This window comes from Antedon mediterranea, chromosome 10, assembly GCF_964355755.1.
Source record: "Antedon mediterranea chromosome 10, ecAntMedi1.1, whole genome shotgun sequence".
NCBI classification, from domain to species: domain Eukaryota; kingdom Metazoa; phylum Echinodermata; class Crinoidea; order Comatulida; family Antedonidae; genus Antedon; species Antedon mediterranea.
The window spans coordinates 11,783,053-11,803,437 of record NC_092679.1 but is presented as its reverse complement, the minus strand read 5'-3'; the positions used below and the strand labels follow the sequence as shown (position 1 = coordinate 11,803,437).

At 36.0% G+C, this 20,385-nt stretch overlaps 4 protein-coding genes across 4 annotated transcripts in view; all 4 read right to left on the bottom strand.

The window, feature by feature from the left end:
• The window catches only part of LOC140060927 (dynein axonemal assembly factor 10-like), a 73,704-nt gene that overhangs the window by 28,492 nt on the left and 24,827 nt on the right, over positions 1-20,385 (bottom strand). The gene's annotated exons all lie outside the window — the stretch shown is intronic.
• Positions 105-9,823, bottom strand: LOC140061229 (methyltransferase-like protein 27). The gene is made up of 6 exons (XM_072107739.1): positions 9,512-9,823; positions 1,991-2,135; positions 1,712-1,834; positions 1,402-1,537; positions 1,030-1,122; positions 105-292 (listed from the first exon to the last, which is right to left on the bottom strand). Exons 2-6 carry the CDS (start codon positions 2,132-2,134, stop codon positions 105-107), a joined length of 684 nt encoding a protein of 227 aa, XP_071963840.1. The 5' UTR covers position 2,135; positions 9,512-9,823.
• LOC140061228 (uncharacterized) lies at positions 10,012-15,641 on the bottom strand. Its single transcript, XM_072107738.1, has 2 exons — positions 15,536-15,641; positions 10,012-14,995 (listed from the first exon to the last, which is right to left on the bottom strand). The coding sequence occupies exon 2, from the start codon at positions 14,824-14,826 to the stop codon at positions 10,012-10,014; it is 4,815 nt and encodes a 1,604-aa protein (XP_071963839.1). The 5' UTR covers positions 14,827-14,995; positions 15,536-15,641.
• Positions 16,385-19,211, bottom strand: LOC140061227 (uncharacterized). The gene is made up of 4 exons (XM_072107737.1): positions 19,068-19,211; positions 18,755-18,877; positions 17,691-17,823; positions 16,385-16,572 (listed from the first exon to the last, which is right to left on the bottom strand). Exons 1-4 carry the CDS (start codon positions 19,209-19,211, stop codon positions 16,385-16,387), a joined length of 588 nt encoding a protein of 195 aa, XP_071963838.1.

The following is a 20,385-nucleotide window of genomic DNA, read 5'->3' as shown; positions in this document are numbered from 1 at the left end:
CATCATTTTCAACGTTTCTAAAATGTATTATTATGTATAATATCTAAATTAATTATTATATTACCATTTAAAACAACGTTTTGACATGAAGTGTTACACATTTGTTATTTCACTTTAAAAACAAATAGTTCTGCTACATCCTCGGTTAGATATTTATCTCTCTGTTCTCTAACAACTAACTCCCATTTGCATTCGTCGACACGTTTCTGGGAGGCACCCTCAAGTTTCCCTTCGTTGTAAGCTGGTTCTTGCGATAGCCATCGTTGGCACAACACAATGAACACAATTCCACCTAATGAAGCAAACGAAAATATTCAGATAATTTATTTTTAAAATGGAATAGAGCTTCAACATGAAAACCCATACTATGTACTTTGAGAAAAGGGGTATCTACAAAAAGCTACTTTTGAGTAATTGACCAAAACGGTTTTTGTTTTTCCTTATAAAAGTTCATGTAGTATTTTATTTTCAAATTAATATATTTCAAAAGTACATTATTGAAAAATATCGGACACAATTTTCAATTATTATTTTTTTTATTTTGGGGGTGTCAATTTTTCTTTTCTCAAATTATTTATACTTAAAAATGGCGGGAAATACTTCGAAAACAGGGCATTTTTGCAGTTATTTTGTTTGTTTAGTAACTTTAGTTGAAATAAATTATAAATGTAATTTAGATGACGACAAACATGGCTGAATATATGGCTGACTAAATATACGGTTTGCAGGTTCAGATAAGTTACATTATGTTAATATGCTATTGATTTCAATAATTATGAGTCTACATCGTGAGCATACTGACATAAAACACACAGTCGTTGAAGGGAAACCACATGAAGTAGGGTGCATAACGCAATGGAATTTCTATTTAGGTGACGTAGTCATCATAATGTGTCAGTCGCTCAAATATCTATTAAATGCTCCAAATTTTCCAAAATCTAAGGTCTAATAAAATGCTAGTTATATATACTCAGATAAAGTATAACAAATTGACTTAATCAACTGGTGAACACATCATTTTATCGGTACCTGGTTTAACAATACGGCACCAATCTTCAACACAATCTGGTTCTAAATGCCCAGGAACAAAACAACCACAACACACCAAACCATCATATGTATCTGGAATTCGGGAAAAGAAAGTTATTGTCGATTTTTACATTCTGACATGGGAAGCAAAAAAAAAAACACATTTTTGTCAGCAACTCCAACGACCAAAACCATCTTCATCATTTTTGTCTTAGCATTAAGTTTGGAGTGTAACATTTTGAGGGTTTCTCGGGAAGTGATTACAATCAAGAAGCGAGTCTCACAACTAAATCCATATAATAGGAAATGTTGGTAGACCGACCTAAACGACTAAACAAAGTCTGCTCATCCCTCCGCTACTAACTGTCATACCTGTTTCTATGCTAAGTTTTCCTGTATTAATGAATTCTTCAATAAATTTAGTATATGCTTGTCTGGATTTTGCCTTCTCCAGTGCCACGCTGGATGCATCGAGTGCGTGGAAGTCTGTGTACCCCAACTCCTTAATCTAGTCAACAAAGAATAGAAATTGAACGATAGATTATATTAATCTAACTTCAAGTAACTGTAAAGTGAGTTGTGAACCCGTTTTTGTTTTAAAAGAAAAGGTTTTGTAATTTTTTTCTGTTAAATTTCTAATAGTATGTTTAGGACTACATCTAAGAAGAGTAAAAAAACGTACATGTACACCTAAAAGTCCAGTACCGGCTCCACAATCCAAATATTTGCCGCTAGTATCTTTAAAATACCTCTTCATATATTCGACAGCTATTTCTGGTCCGGTAAAACCATATGACCTCATATCCTTAAAAGGAAAAAGTATAATATAAATGTATTATGCTTCCGAGACTAACTCAAGAAAGTAATTCTGTCAGGTTATCTATATACAGACTTAAAATCTGTCTCTCGCGCGTTCAACAAACGCTAATAAATTGTGCCCATTATGTTCACAATATTATACCTCGTCATACGTATTTGCCCATGCATCGTAGTGGGCAATCTTTTCAGCAACACTGAATCCTCCAGATATTGCCTTTTTGAAGCGGGACGGTCTATCGTCTGTGTTGGTATCTTCATGACCGTCCGGTGCAGGCTCAGTCGTCATCCTAAACATCAATATAATTACGAAATACAGTAAATCCAAATTGCAAAAAAACAATTTAATTACAAATGATTTTAGAAAGTGAAATCACGTTGCAAAAAGTCAATTAATTCTGAAAATGAACTAAATCTGTGACTAAATCACGTTTACCTCGACTAATTGCGACCGATTTGACTGATTTTTCGTCCACAGAAGACAAGCTAAACGACCAATAGACCCTTTACGACTAATATTTGAAATCATATTACAAACAATAATATATCCCTCTTCAAAATTGCCATGAATATGAATACCAATCATTTTTTATTCCGGGAACTAAATCCAGCATTTTACTACCTATCCCCATGACTAAGTTTGGAGGGACGGATGGGTGATTCTGAAATAAGCTTGTAATTCATGGCTTTAAATATTTGTTATAATGTTGGCATATAGTTGTCTAGAACGTAAATGTCCGAATCAACATAGGTAGGATGATCAACACGACGGATCTCAACAAAGCTATGATCGTCAACATACTTAAATTTGGATGATTGGGTATGTCAAAAGCATCATTAATTACAGAAATTAAATATAATTGGTTCAAAGTTGGTGCCCCGAGGGACACCACAAGAAAGAGTTACCCATACAGAGAATTCGGAATGGTAACGACGCATCATTTTGGCGTCTGCTAAGAACGTACAAGGCAATCGAACACCATAGATCAATGGAGCTAAAAGCCTTTGTGAAGTTGCGCCTTTATAAAGAGTATCCGAAATCTCAGGACCAGGCAGTTGTTGATTATCCTTTTGATTCTCCTTATTATCCCAATGGTGGCGATCAATTCGAATGGAAACATCGCTAGAGACCCATTTACAAACAAAATAATAAGACAGAATGTGTTATTATTAATAGTGGTTCGACGTCAGAAAGTTTCGAAATGGAATATGTAATTAGACAAGGTTTCCCATTGTTTCCCATCGCAATTTTTTGGACCGGTGATGTGGAACAAACTCCCGTCTGTGATCCGGGAACAGACCACGGTTTTAAAATTTAAAAAAGCCCTCAAAACACATCTATTTCCTAAGAAGTGACTCATTGTTGTGTGTGCTGATGTAAAGCGCTTTGATCATTTTATACTAATTTGGAAAAGCGCTATATAAATAAAATAATAATAATAATTTAGAGGTACCGTAGTTAACAATGAGCCACCTAAGCAATAACTATGTTGTGGATTTCGTAGTCCAACATGCAAAGTTGTGCATTTCTTTTCTTTTTCTATTTGAAATGTAACAACCATTTATGACTCCAGCGGTGGCGCCGAATCTTTGCGATGCGGGGGCTAAATTCCCCGATGGGGGCTATGCAAGTGAAGCGAGTGAAGCAAGTCCAAGAGAAATCAGTTTATTTCCCAGATGTCGATACACAGTACACGACGTAACGCGTCGGTAAACTTCGTCTGGAAAAACTACATTACAACATTCTGGTCCCTGGATGGAACACGATATCACACGTAAACCGGATGGGCTGGGCCCAATGTTTAACGATTCATACAAAGGTACATTTTGTTACATCATTTGGGGTACGTATTGGTCTGTAAATTTTGGCATCATCTGCGAACAATTTATCGTTAATAAAACAGGACGGAGCCCTGAGGCAACACCACGGAAAACTGGAAGCTAAGGAGAAAATGATCCTTTGACGGAAATATTGACGTCTAGAACTAAGAAAATTTGAAATCCATTTGAGAAGAATACCATTTATACCGTTAGCCTTAATTTTGGACATAAATGCATATGCGGTACAGTGTCAAAAGCCTTCTGCAATCAAAATAGATATAATATCAATTGGGTCACCATCGTCCTTATCATTGTGTAAACATTCTAAAAGTTGGATAAGACAAGATCGACGGGACCGAAAAAACCGTGTTAGTGGTTGCTCAATAAATTGGTGGTTGCTCAATAAAGTATTAGATTCAAGATAGTACATAATATATTTTTATAAACTTCTCAAGGAATTTACGTACACACAAACAAAAGTAAAGCTTGATAAAGTACACTCTTTTGTAGCGATGTCTCCATAATACGAGCGATGTGTAAACTCAACTAGAGCGATGTCTCCATAACAGACGGGCGATGTGTAAACTCAACACGAGCGATTTCTACATAACACGAGCGAGGTCAACTTGACATGTCCGTCCTGGCGTGCCATAGTACACTTATTATGAGCATAACGAGTACACAAACTCAAGCGTGCTATGCAATATTTCATTAGTATTTACAACAAAAATACACCGTTTCGAATTGAAGAGTGCTCTACAAAACAACATACTAATATAATAGTATTAGGCCTAACTATCTATAATATAATATGTCATATTGATCTAAAACATAGGCCTACTTAGCTTATGTTGAAGAAATGATGACCCAGTAACTAAACAAGATTTCGGAGTACGAGTAGCGTCAATGCTCTGTCAATAAAGTTGCCGCGGCCCTCTATAGAAAGTTGCAAATCAATGGAAATATCCTAAATCAATCACAACGATAGAACTTAACTGTACTTATGTATAACTTATGGAACGCCATTTACGCAACATTTCGATGATATGAATTGTATGACGCGATATGTGAATGAAATGCATCGATATGAATTGGATGGCGCGATATATGAATGAAATGTTATCGCGCCATTCAATTCATATCGATGCATTTCATTCACATATCGCGTCATAAAATTCATATCATCGAAATGTTGCGTAAACGGCGTTCCATAATAACTCGTATGCACAGTCTAATTTAAGTCTCTCTATTGACATGATGTATATGTGTCGAGGATTAATCGACAACAAACATTTTTCTGAACAATTGCCTTTAATGTTTTCATCAAAATTGGACCACGGAAAGTTCACTTTCTTACGACCGCTGTTTAGGCCTATAATGAAATATGCGATGTTTATATTTGAATTATTATGTTGTTTCGGAAACCTCCTACAGCTAAGTTCCTTTATGAGATTAAATTTTGTCGTGCCTGGTAATTAGCTGGTTAGGTTATCTAACGTTGCCTACTTAAACCGGGTTGGTTCTGTGACGTACATGGAAATACATTTCCATAGTGTATAATTTTAAATAACTTTAAACATTATACTTACAAAAAAAAAAACCGTTTTATCAATGACGGAAATCGGTCACCAAAAATAAATAACATATAATTATATTCTAAAGAATTGTTTATTGCTTTATTACATAAACTATTTTATACATGGTTTGAAATTACTTTTATGGAATTTAAATATAGTGTTGTTTGTCGTACAAGTTAAATTGTACTGTATAATATGTATTACGGAAATGCTATATATATGGGGATTTCGATTTGACGACCTTGTGTAGGTGTGTCTGTGTGTGCACGCGCATTTTATTTTATTTTGAAAACAAACACTTCTGCTTCATCATTTGTAAAATATTTATCTCTCTGTTCTCTAAGAACTAACTCCCATTTGCCTTCGTCGACACTTTTCTGGAAGGCACCCTCAAGTTTGCCTTCGTTGTAAGCTGGTTCTTGTGATAGCCATCATTGGTTAATTACGATGAATACAATACCACCTAATAAGCGAGAAAAACTGTTTGGATAAATCATTCAGAAATGGAGCAAAGCTCAATACCAAAATAAAGTAAGGGCTCGCACAATGCAGAAAGAGCGACAGGGATTAAATACGCTGTATGACATCATCACTAAAAATAGAAATCAATAGGCATGGATAGGTTTTGAAACGTCGCTGTTTACTAAACAAATAAGTCCAGTGGATTAGATTGATATCTTTCTAAATTTAATATTACCTGGATGAATGAGAATATTCATATCCGAATGGACATGGTCTTTTCTGATACTTAAAAATACTCAAAATTCCGAGTTAAAACTTCGTTAAACAATTCGTTCATTTGCAGAAACACCTGTGGTCGACCGGTAACGTTCACTTTTGGGCATTATTAACAAATCTAATATTGATTCAGTAGTTAATATTATCACTTTGTATGTATTTTAGTAATAAGTTTCCAAATTCTAATCAAATCAAAGCTGGACCTTATATTACATAGTCATTTGATAGTTACGTTTATTGTTACAAAATTTATGTGAAATCCACACCATATCTACTTTTTTAAGTTGGCTGTTTTTACAATCTTTTACTTGTTTTAGCATGGGAAAAAAAATTACTTTTGTATTTTCCAAAATTGACAATAAATATATCGTGTATGAGGCCTTACCACGTTGAAACCCCGGTTATTCTTTTCGTAAGATCACCAAAGTTAACGCTGGGTTAGTCCAGCTGGATGGGATACCATCTGGCAATATTGGCTGCTGTATATGGTGCTGGGGTAACATTATGCATTTGAAATCATAGTCTGGGTTCCAGACGGAGTTTTGTCTTAATATTAGTTAAAAGATAAATATTTTGGCACATATGGCGTTTCATACGTATACTGCTTGATTTTGGATACTCCGTCTGGGGAAACACGCACAAGTCACGTGGTTTGACACCAAGAATTATTTGTGCATACGATTATCCGGTTGACTAGTTTCAGCTGCATGCGATTGGCTACTCTAGATCTCTCGTACACCGTTTAAATATTCATATTTCAGAATTTCAAAGACTCAACAACTAAGATTATGCGCATGCGCTATGTTACGTTTAGACAATGTGTACTTGGGTACATTTATGGAAGTTCTGAAGGCTAGAAATTATTTTATATGCCTAGTAGTCTGGTAAACATTTGATGGGATCTTTGAAACATGAAAACTCGTCTTGATATATGATAGGCTAGCTTCTCCGCAAATCAAACATTGAATGGATCATTTATTACGCGGAGATAATTTTGATTTAATTCCCACCCAGACCCTGCCCTGTTCTGTGTGGTGGTGTAGCCCTGTTGTGTGCCGGTGGTATGTAGGCCTACTTCATTGGCGTTTTATTTGGCAGGTCATACGTGTGAGTTGAGTAGGACCTACGAAAGAGGCCTAGGCCAAGGACTAAACAATTAATAAACAAAACAACTTGGCATTACTATTTTATATTTCAACAGTCTCGATCGTACATTAAGCACTGGTAGGCCTACGTACTCGATCTCTTTCATTTTGAAACAAAATGATCATTGGTTGATTCGAAATCCATATTTACATACCGCCCGCCCCATATAGCCAAATACGGTATGATAACCTACGTCATTCTTATCGTATGTGTGTGGTCTGCAAATCGATTTCTATACGTGTTTCACAAGTCTGTATTTTCAGACAAAAATCGCGGTCGAAATAAAAACAAATAAATAAAAAAAAAAGATAACACAGACTTGGAGCAAGTCTATTGAAATCAGTGCTGCTAAATCTTATGGCAGCAGCACTTGTATCTGTCTCAGACGTATTGGCTTATGCATTTTTTCTGGTCAAGATGGGCACTGGACGAGAGAAGCCCTTGGTCAATAGTAGGACCAGCCAAATGTGCTTTAAACAGTCCTGGCTTAGTTTCATCAATCCATATATGATTAGCTAGGTTCACGTTCAGAAATTATCGTTAATTTCTTTATAAATTATCATGATGTTCTATGTGAACCTGCAGGAAGTCGTTAACGTGATCTTGAATATCACGTTAATTCCGGCTAAGGTGCTCTCGGAGAGCCTGTTAATTATCATGATCTTATGAAGTTATCATGATATATTAGTGACCGTTATATGCAGAGACGGAATTCAACCAATCAGCGCTTGGTTATTTACTGCCACCCACCGGAAGAAGTCACCATTGTTGTTGTTTTGATTTTTTTGACCGCCAGCTTCAACAAGTTGTTTTTGCTTAAATTGCTTAGGTTTAACACCACTATATCGTTTCGGATATCATACATCAAGTTAGTTAGACGATTGAAGAATGAAAAATTAAAATCGGGAGAACGAACCGGAAATTAATGTGAAAGCTAGAATGGACCCACACTCGATCCACCATGCAGGCATGATCTTACGAAAAGGCCGACACTTCTGCTATTTACGAGATGGATAATAAAATATCGTTGTGATGCTTGTGTAGATGATTTCATATTCTTCAATTTATAGAGACTTGACAGGGAACTGATTTTTTAAACAAAGCTAATTTATACTAAATAGACATCGTAAATTTCTAGGCCGAATTTTTTTTCACGAAGTAAAACATGTATTGTACGTAAACGGTGTGGGTAGGGCCTACTTACTAACTATTTTAGACCGATATATATACATATTAAATATTGTTGTCATGAATGTCAGTAAATATATTAAAATTAAAGTACTGTAATAATAGAATATTCGATGTAGTACAGTTTTTGTGGTGTTATTTAATAGACCAATGTATGTGACGGGACACTAAAAAATACGTAGGCCTACCTATAGCCTGGAGAATAAATTCGTCCACATTCAATTGGTCGTGCAAATAGGAGTCGATTAGCAAATAGAGAGTGTACGGTTAAATGTTTGTTTGTGTAAATAATCACCTACCAACTCCATTTTTAAACAAGATGAGATTTTCCTAGTTAAAATCATGTGTTTTGAAAACTAAAGTTCTGCAAAATTACGGAGTTAATAAATATCATCGATTTTGAACGTTCTTTATATTAATGCCGAAATTGTAACAACTTCGGAAAGGTAAGCGTGAGTTGAGGTGAAATTACAGACGGGCCAGGTTTGTTTTCAAATTAATTCACGCTCGCTACTTAGGCCTACTGTAAGTACACGTACTTAAGAATGAAACGCTACCGACGAATTTACTGGCTCATTTATGCTGTATTACAGCCTTTATTTCTTCATATATCTCTAACCTCTAATCTCTAGCCTCTAGCCTCTAGCCGTAAATTACTGAAAACAAACAAGTAATAGCAATCAGCAAATACAACCTCAAACTGAGGTAAATACAACATTAAAACTTAGGAAGAGAACAATGACGTATCTCAACCATACATGACGTAATCTATGCTTCGTCAAGCGGAACGACCGCTCAGATGTGCACAACACACCATGACGTGCAGCTAACTGTGTGATACATGATGCAAATTTGCATGTCTTAAATAGACTAAATAACTATAAAGTAATCTTAAAGTTCACGTCATAACTTCTACAATCATTCTGCTATCAGTAAACGTAATGATAATAATCAGTAAATAACAATTTAAATAAACAATGTAAACAAACAAACTGAGGGCATAAAGGTGGGCTCCACAGAACAGCGACACCCATGACAACCTGCTCCGGCCATGTCACTCCAACCCTCCATGCTCTAGGCGGCGAGTCTAAACGACCTCGCCATCTAAATAATGCCAATCTGCCTAAGCAAGAAGGAGTCACGAATATTAAATGTATCATAACTAAAGCTAAAAAACATCTATAACAAAGCATTACCGGTTCCGGTATCGTAGCTCAAATTCAACATAACAACTTTGTTGATTATTATGTCCTCTAAACAAACAATTAATTATCACGTTCTCATATCTGTCCAAAAGGACCCGCACGATGGCGCTATACAAATTAACCTACTGATTAGAAATCAGTACAGGCCTCCCATAAATTGACTACAATTTCTAACAAACAAATTAAACAATGGTATAATTATCAATAATAAACAAAGTAAGATTCAAACAATTACTAAATTATATAATTTCTACAACTGCAGTGTTAGATTACTGATCTTTAGGAACCAACAACACAATCTTGGTTACTGGCCTATCCAATGATGTTGTTCACACCATAACATATAGCGACAGCGCCAGAAAAATACCATTCATACTTCCCGCCATATGATGTATCCTTATACACAAATAGAAAGGAAAAGTACACTCACCAATTGTGCTTGCCGAAAACAAAGGCCAGCACGTCCTTGCTCTGCAGCGGAATGTATCGAGTTATGCGGTAACAAAATGACAATGTGTTACAGTGACAGTGACGCTTCTCACTAAACCATCATCACTCGGCTTGGTATTGGTAACTCGAGCAAGCTCCCAATGATTTCTCGGGACACCTTCTTCATACAAAAGTACAATATCTCCAATGCTTATGTTTCTTTTCTTCTTAGTCCACTTCTGTCTTTGCTGTAAATTGATAATATATTCTTTTTGCCATCTACTCCAAAACGTATCCGCCAGGTGCTGGACTCTTCTCCAGAGCTTCCGGCTAAACTTCCCGTCCCTTTTGAAGTTTCCTGGCGGAGCATACACCGCACTGCTTTTCATCGTTATCAAGTGAAATGGTGTCAGCGGTTCTAAAGATGCATCGTTAGTAGCACATAAAGGTCTGCTGTTAATTATTGCTTCTGCTTCTGTCATAAATGTGCTCAGCATGTCATCATTCAATAACGCCTTATGCTGAAGCATTAAGCTATCAAAAATGTTTCTGGTTGTTCTGATCATACGCTCCCAAGCTCCTCCGTGATGGCTTGCAGTGGGTGTGTTAAATTTCCAATCACAATTTAACCTTAGCATATTTATGCGAATTGCCTCTTGATCCATCTCCTTTACTGCTTCCTTCAGCTCTCTTGTGGCACCAATAAAATTGGTTCCTTGGTCAGACCTCATTTGTCTGACGGGTCCTCTCCTACATAAAAATCGCCGAAAGGCATTCATAAAGGAATCTGTCGATAACGAGCTGGCTATCTCCAGGTGCACACTTCGAGACACCAAACATGTAAATAGCACACCATAGCGCTTAAGTTCCTTTCTACCATTTTTTACAATGATCGGCCCAAAGAAGTCTACGCCACAGTAACTAAAGGCAGGACCTGCCTCGGCTCTTTCGACTGGTAGATCTGCCATACGCTGGAGTTCTGTAGGTCGTCTAAGTCGACGACATACCGTGCAGTCGTGAATATATCTTGAGACAGATGCCACGCCACCTATCATCCAGAACCCAGCAGCTCGCACCGCATTAAGAGTAATCCCTCTACCTTGGTGGTACACTTGATTATGGTAATGACCGACTATTAATCGGGTTAAATCACTTTTTGCAGGGATGATTACTGGATGTTTAATTTCTTCTGGTAGATTAGTTTTCTTTAAACGACCTCCTACACGCAGCAATCCATCGTTGTCTACGACTGGGTCTAACTTCACCAGCGCATTCAAATCCTTCCATTCATTGTATTGCACAGCTTTAATTATCAATTTTTCACTTCTAGTTAGGTCTTCTACCGTAACTTCTCCGGATCGCTTCCATCCTCTTAATTTATAAATAAAGATTAAACACCTTGCAAGTATTTGTCGTACCTTGTGCCAACTGGAAGTTCTTCTTAACATGTCTGTGGTCAGTTCAGTTTTCACTTGTGTTGCAAACACCTTAGCTTGCCTTACTTCCACATCGTCATCTTTTATTTCAATATGTAACTGGTTGATTGTATATTTTTCACGGTTTAAGAAAGCTGGTCCATGCCACCACCTCTCGCAATCTCTCAATTTCTCAGCATCCATTCCACGTGATGCAATATCAGCGGGATTATCCGCACTGCTTACGTAGTGCCACTGACCACTAGTGCTCGCATCGTGAATTTGTTGCACCCTATTAGCTGCAAAGGTGTTAAACCTTTTCGCTTCATTATTAATATATCCAATGACTACTTGGCTGTCAGTCCAGAAATACTCAGTGACGTTCGGATACTCTATCTCTTCTTTCAGCATGGATGCAACCTTAACCGATACCACTGCAGCTGCCAGTTCCAACCTTGGTATAGTTATCATTCTCTTAGGAGCTACACGGCATTTGCTAATTAAGAGTGATGTCTTCACTTTACCTTCTTTATCAACAAGTCGTAAGTATGAACACTGACCGTATCCTTTCTCGCTCGCATCACTAAAATGGTGTAGCTCGGTGGATACAATTTCTGAATTTCTATTGCTTATTGGCTTATAACATCTTTCAATACTGACGTCTTTCAAGTACACCAATTGCTTTTTCCATTCTTCCCATGATCTAAGGGTTTCTTCACCAACTGGATGATCCCATTCAGCACCACCAGCACAAATCTCCGGCAATATGCGTTTACCCAACAGAACGTAAGGACCAACAAACCCAAGAGGGTCAAATATAGCACTCACCGTAGACAGAATACCTCTTCTAGTTGATGGCTTATTTCTCAAATTGGCTTCAAATGTAAAGGTATCTTCCGCTGCATTCCACAATATACCCAACGTCCGCTCTGTAGGAAGATCACTCAAGTCCAACTGGTTTACTTTGGAAGCAATTGACGTGGTGGGTAAGGACTTCAATACCTCTGGAGAATTAGAGAGAAATTTGTGCAACCTAAAGCCGCCTCTGCTAAGCATATCCACAGTTCTCTTTATCAAACTGATAGCACCATCGATCGTTGGAACAGCCTTTAAGGCATCATCCACGTAGAATCCTCTGCGGACGAATTCAGCAGCATCAGTCCCATACTCTCTTTCATACTCAAGTTCTTCTGTAGGTACCTTTTCTGCCTGACTTTTGTCTATGATACTAGTCATAAACTCTTTATATTTTGCAGCGAATGTTGGCTGTTTTATCATTTTGTGTCTCAGCTGAATTAACCTCTTACCAACAGCTACTTTGTTGTTAGGCAACTTCGGAATTTCCAATTTAAATGATAATGGCAGTTGGATATATCCATTTTCTGTTCTGCATCCTTTTTGCATAGCGTTCAAGAATTTCGTGTCCTCGACTGATATCATTTTTCCATTTATACGATCATCCAAGAAATCTCTTTCCAGCACCTTTATTACTTCTTTAGTAGTTGTTTTGAAGGAGAATTGCTTTACATTGTTGGTGGGTTCTCCCTTCCGTGCCTTAACGACACCTACCACACCCCATCCTAATAAGGTCTTAATTGCATACGGATCTTCGTCATGATTACCTCGTACCACTTCCCTTGGCATCAGTGCACTAGAACAATTGTGGCCTATTATTAGACCAACTTCAATATTAAGAAGTGGACTTAAGTCACTTTTTATTTTCTGTAGATGTTGCCAACCATTCACTGAGTTTGGAGTAGGAATCTGGTGTCTTGATACTGGTATGGAATCCCGAGTATAGGCTGCTGGTAAACTTATAGTTTTCCCTTCTTTAAGTCCTCTCACCTTCAAACCATTTATCTTCTCCGAAGTAACACATCCCTTTGTAAGTACTGTTGATATTTCCAGTTGTATGCGGACACCCTTGGTTTTTAATTCTTGTGCAAGTTTTGCTGAGATAAAACAGGAGTCTGACTGCTCATCAAGAAGGGCGTATGTTATGCTTTCCTGTTTCTCATATTCAATCCACACAGGCACTATTGAAGAGCAACACTGTTCATTGTCACATGTATTGCTGCACAAATTGTTTGAAGATACTACAGGTGGTTTATCTGCGCTGTTTGAAGATACTACAGGTGGTTCAGCTGCACTGTTCGAAGATACTACAGGTGGTTCAGCAGTACTGTTTGAAAATCTATGCATGATAGTAGGGTGCTCGCCTTTACATATATCACAAATCCTTCGGCACTTACATTCTCTCCATATGTGCCCTTTTTTCAAGCAACCTCTACATAATCCTTTCCTTCTTATTAGCTCTTCTCGCTGTTTCAATTCTAAACCCTTAAATTTATCACATCCTTCCACTGTGTGATTTCCGTCACAACAAAAACACCTTTTCTGCTTGGACTGAGTACTATAAGCTCTTGCGGAATCACCAGATTTATTTCCCTTATGGCTATCACGGCTTTTTGATGCAGATGTAACCTGAAATGACGGGTCGTTACGTACCTTGGCCTCTTTTGCAACAAACTCTACAAAAACATTGAATGGCGGGAACGACACATCTTTATCGGCTTTATACCTTGCCCCGGTTGTACGCCACCGGTCTTGTAGTTGGTATGATAGTTTTTCTGTCACCATATTAACACCCCTTGCGGTATCAAAGCAGGCCAATCCTGGTAGTCTTTTATCTGATTTCGCTACTTCAATTTCCCTTAACAGGTCTGACATTTCCTTCAGCTGATGGTCATCTTTGATCCTCGTGAAGGTTTCTAATTTCTTTAATAGAACACTCTCAATCAACTCTGGGGCACCATACTCTTCATTTAAGCGTTTCCACATGTCCTTTAGGCAATTTTCAGGGTTGTCTAGATGAACCGCCCTTAACCTCATTACTATTTTCCTCGATTCAGGACCTAGCCATTTAATCATCAAATCACACTCTTCTCGTGCACTCAAGGATAGCTCTTTGACAATTGCCTTAAACGTACCCATCCATGATCTGTAATTTAATGGACTGTCATCAAATTTAATCAAACCATTGCTGATCAAATCTTTCTTCATTAGGAATTTCGCAATTGCATTGCTGCTTACGTTTCGGTCATCATCCTCCCTGTTGCTGGTAGTAGTATCCACCACTGATGTCTCCCTTGCCTTGATATCTGCTAAATATTTTTTCCCTATTTGCAGACCTTGTGTGAACTCTAATAACACAATTTCAATATACGTTTCTGCTTCTTCTAATTCAGGTTCAGTGTCAAGTATTGCAACGAGTGCATCATGAACTTGTTCTACTCCATTAGACGCATTTAGCAGTCTTTCAAGAGCATTCTCTACTACTTCCTTCTCATTTTCTTCAGCTGTCGCTGCTTTTAATACATTTAAGGCTCTAGTGAATGCTCCCCTTTTTACTCTTCTGGAGTGTTTCAGCTTGTCCTTTTGATCAGATGTGCTAGCGGGCATCTTGCTTCACTTTCAGGATTGGTTGAAATACCTCCGTAATTTACTGTAAGTACACGTACTTAAGAATGAAACGCTACCGACGAATTTACTGGCTCATTTATGCTGTATTACAGCCTTTATTTCTTCATATATCTCTAACCTCTAATCTCTAGCCTCTAGCCGTAAATTACTGAAAACAAACAAGTAATAGCAATCAGCAAATACAACCTCAAACTGAGGTAAATACAACATTAAAACTTAGGAAGAGAACAATGACGTATCTCAACCATACATGACGTAATCTATGCTTCGTCAAGCGGACCGACCGCTCAGATGTGCACAACACACCATGACGTGCAGCTAACTGTGTGATACATGATGCAAATTTGCATGTCTTAAATAGACTAAATAACTATAAAGTAATCTTAAAGTTCACGTCATAACTTCTACAATCATTCTGCTATCAGTAAACGTAATGATAATAATCAGTAAATAACAATTTAAATAAACAATGTAAACAAACAAACTGAGGGCATAAAGGTGGGCTCCACAGAACAGCGACACCCATGACAACCTGCTCCGGCCATGCCACTCCAACCCTCCATGCTCTAGGCGGCGAGTCTAAACGACCTCGCCATCTAAATAATGCCAATCTGCCTAAGCAAGAAGGAGTCACGAATATTAAATGTATCATAACTAAAGCTAAAAAACATCTATAACAATGCATTACCGGTTCCGGTATCGTAGCTCAAATTCAACATAACAACTTTGTTGATTATTATGTCCTCTAAACAAACAATTAATTATCACGTTCTCATATCTGTCCAAAGGGACCCGCACGATGGCGCTATACAAATTAACCTACTGATTAGAAATCAGTACACCTACTTTTTGACACGAAATATTTGAGGCAAAGATGCCATGGCTCATCCGCAAGAGAACGATGGACAACGCCTATTAGTTAATATTATTTGTTATCTTAGGCCTGCTGGCTAAATAGCTACTACATAAAGGCTAGGCCCACGTCACTACAAAAAACAATTCCTTCTCACGTGTGCTCCGAACATGTGTGTTTGGCCTTTCACGCATTAGTGCACCTCATTAGCATACTTATATCACGATGTTAAATTCTATGTGAACGCTCTTCCTGTTAACGTGATATTCAATATCACGATACGAAAGCACGATAAAACCTCATGTGAACGAAGCTAGGAAACCACAAGATCAGTCAATTCCATATTTTGTTCATTCATTCATTTTCGGAACTTTTATATTCATCTGATTGATTAAATTAATACATTTCAACGGTGTACAATATATAATTATACATGATTTCTAGGTGAGAATCGAACTAGAAGAAACTTTCTTAGTAATTTCAGTATTTATCAATGGTGTGAGCGGTTAGAGCCAATCGAACATACCAACCATGAAAGCCCAGCCCAGAATTTTAATTTTATTTTAGCACTCACATATCTCATCATTTTCAACGTTTCTAAAATGTATTATTATGTCTAATATCTAAATTAATTGTTATATTACCATTTAAAACATCGTTTTCACATGAAGTGTTACACATTTGTTATTTCACTTTAAAAACAAATACTTCTGCTACATTCTCGGTTAGATATTTATCTCTCTGTTCTCTAACTACTAACTCCCATTTGCCTTCGTCGACACGTTTCTGGAAGGCACCATCAAGTTTCCCTTCGTTGTAAGCTGGTTCTTGCGATAGCCATCGTTGGTTCATTACAATGAACACAATTCCACCTAATGAAGCAAACGAAAATATTCAGATAATTTATTTTTAAAATGGAATAGAGCTTCAACATGAAAACCAATACTGCTGTACTTTGAGAAAAGGGGTATTTACAAAAAGCTACTTTTGAGTAATTGACCAAAACGGGTTTTGTTTTTCCTTACAACAGTTCATGTAGTATTTTATTTTCAAATTAATATATTTCAAAATTACATTATTGAAAAATATCCGACACAATTTTCAATTATTATTTTTTTTTATTTTGGGGATGTCAAATTGCAGATAAAGCCTTTTCACAAATTATTTAAACTTAAAAATGACGGGAAATACTTCGAAAACAGGGCATTTTTGCAATTTTTTGTTTGATTTTTTTATCAAAATTTATCAAAACATTTAGAAACTTTAGTTGAAATAAATTATAAATGTAATTTAGATCAGGTAATTTGTAAAAAAAATTACAAAATATATGAAAAAGGCTTTACATATAATATGAGCATTAATCTGCATCATTATATTATATTCGGTTCATCATACTGTTATTCAGTTGCTGTAGTTGAGGCCTTTTGTCAAAATATTTTTATTATTATAATAATTATTATTATTATAATAATTATTATTATTATAAATTTCATATTTATTGACATATTTTGGGATAACTGATCAATTCAAGTGATAAAGTATAGGCCTAACTTAGGTCAAATAAGACAAAAATCTCAATTCGAAAAAAATGTAGCTAAGCGCTTTTCTCAAAGTAGAAAATTATTCACAGTATAACTTTGCAGTAACAAGAACATGGTTGACCAAATACGGATTGCAGGTTTAGATAAGTTACATTAATGTTAATATGCTATTGATTTCAACAATTATGAGTCTACATCGTGAGCATACTGGCATAAAACATAAAGTCGTTGAAGGGAAACCACATGAAGTAGGGTGCATAACGCAATGGAACTTCTATTTAAAGGTGACGTAGTCATCATAATGTGTCAGTCGCTCAACAAATATCTATTAAATGCTCCAAATTTTCCAAAATCTAAGGTCTATTAAAATGCTAGTTATATATACTGTACTCAGATAAAGTCTAACAAATTGACTTAATCAACTGGTGAACACATCATTTTATCGGTACCTGGTTTAACAATACGGCACCAATCTTCAACACAATCTGGTTCTAAATGGCTAGGAACAAAACAACCACAACACAACAAACCATCATATGTATCTAGAATTCGGGAAAAGAAAGTTATTGTCGATTTTACATTCTGACATAGTAAGTAAAAAAAAACATTTTTGTCAGCAACTCCAACGGCCAAAACCATCTTCATCATTTTTGTCTTAGCATTAAGTTTGGAGTGTAAATAAAACAGAAAGAGAAAAAAAAAGAAAAAACAATAAAAAGGAGAGTAAACAAGAAGCACGGAAAATGCTATACTATACAAGAAACTAGTTATTGAGTTGCTTTTGATTCTCTATTTATTGATATTGTTTCAGTTTATATGTAATGTAAATGTATAAATGATCTCTTACAGAGTTTTTTTTTAAAGATGTAAGGCGAAACTTAATAAATGAAAATATTTATATAGTTAAAAAGATAATAAACAAACATAAAAAAACAATTATTTATTTATCAAAATGATTAGGTTTTGAAATGAAATAAAGGTGAGTGAACCTCACAAAAGAGAAAAAAAAAGTTTGGAGTGTAACATTTTTTGGTTTTCTCAGGAAGTGATTATAATCTAAAAGCGAGTCTTAAAACTAAATCCATATAATAGGAAATGTAGGTAGACCTAAACGACTATAAACAAAGTCTGCTCATCCCTCCGCTACTAACTGTCATACCTGTTTCTATGCTAAGTTTCCCTGTAGTAATGAATTCTTCAATAAATTTAGTATATGCTGATCTGGATTTTGCCTTTCCAGTGCCACGCTGGATGCATCGAGTGCGTGGAAGTCTGTGTACCCCAACTTCTTAATCTAGTCAACACAGAATAGAAATGGAACGATAGATTATATTTTTTTTAAATCTTTTGTGGTTAACTACCACATTATTCATTCAATGATAGATTATATATTAATCTAAATTCAAGTAACTATAATTGTAATAAAAGAAAAGGTTTTGTCATTTTTCTGTTAATTTCTAATATTAATAATTATGTTTAGGACTACATCTAAAAAGAGTAAAAAAAAACGTACATGTACACCTAAAGGTCCAGTACCGGCTCCACAATCCAAATATTTGCCGTTAGTATCTTTAAAATACCTCTTCATATATTCGACAGCTATTTCCGGTCCTGTATAACCATATGACCTCATATCCTTAAAAGAAAAAAAGTATAATATATATGCTTCCGAGGCTATATTCAAATGTCCGTAATCACAGAAGAAAGTAATTCTGTCAGGTTATCTATATTCAGGCTTAAAATTGTCTCTCGCGCGTTCAACAAACGCTAATAAATTGTGCGTATTTTGTTGTTGTCCTGCATCCATTATCGTCACAATATTATACCTCGTCATATTTATTTGCCCACGCATCGTATTGTGCAACCTTCTCAGTTACACTGAAGCCTCCAGATATTGACTTTTTGAAGCGGGACGGTCTATCGTCTGTATTGGTATCTTCATGATCGAACGGTGCAGGCTCAGCCGTCATCCTAAACATCAATAATTACGAAATACAGTAAATCCAAATTGCAAAATATAATTTAATTACAAATGATTTTAGAAAGTGAAATCACGTTTCAAAAAGTCAATCAATGCCTTTAAATAAAATATGACTGTGACAATAATCGACTCAGATTCACATCTAAAACCCCCAACCAACATCAATCAATAATAACACAGTTGAATCCCAAATATCCAAGTAAACAAATCGCTGAAATAATAAAACAACGTTACGTAATGTAAAACGAGTTTTTGGTTAATTAATAACCAAAACAAATAATTACGAGAGGGTCCAAAATTCATGAAACGGTCAGTGATGCGCAACGCATTGAAGCAGAGTATTTCCTATTAATTAATGAAACTTCAACTAAATATGTTACCTCTACTAAATCGAGACGGATTTTCATCATTTTTTTTTCGTTTTTTGTTCGGAACAGACAAGCTAAAGCAGCATCAACTATTATTTCATATGTAAAATGGAATCATATTTACGTAATCATTAACCAAAATAACATAATGTACTGTAATAATGTTGCTGGTGGTACCTACCAGCTTCAGTGTCGCAGATGTGCGATATAAGCTAATTAGGCCTACTAATTAAGTTGAGTTAGATAATTATCTATTGACGATTAAAGCGAATTTACGATTTACCACGAATAGAGGTCTTTACTTTATTACTGACAGTTTCTTCTGAACGTTTGTATTAATTAATAATGTAATTACAAAAAAATATAAACGTCATATTAGTGATGTATCGTTACATATACTGTACTATTTCAATCGACTATGACGGTGACAGTTTCAACAAAGTATTAAATCGCAATGTTTTACTGTGTTTAGTGAATACATTTAAAAATTGTTCGTCTTTGCACCCATCCTCTTCCCCATCCATCAACCCTAATGTTACATACAAAATCCAAATTCAGTTTGTTACAAAACAATTGGTCTTATTTTGTGACAAGTTTCTCTTTTGGAAGTAATTCCCAGGGTGCTAATTTTAGTTGAGTACATAAATCACCGCGTCTATTTATTCGTTCCTGTAAACGACATGTATTATTGTCCTGCAAGTACATTTGAAGTCGCCAGTTTTTTACCGCTAAAATCACTATGTATTCGAGAACCATCTGTGGGCACGACTACCATCTAGTTACATTAAATTATTT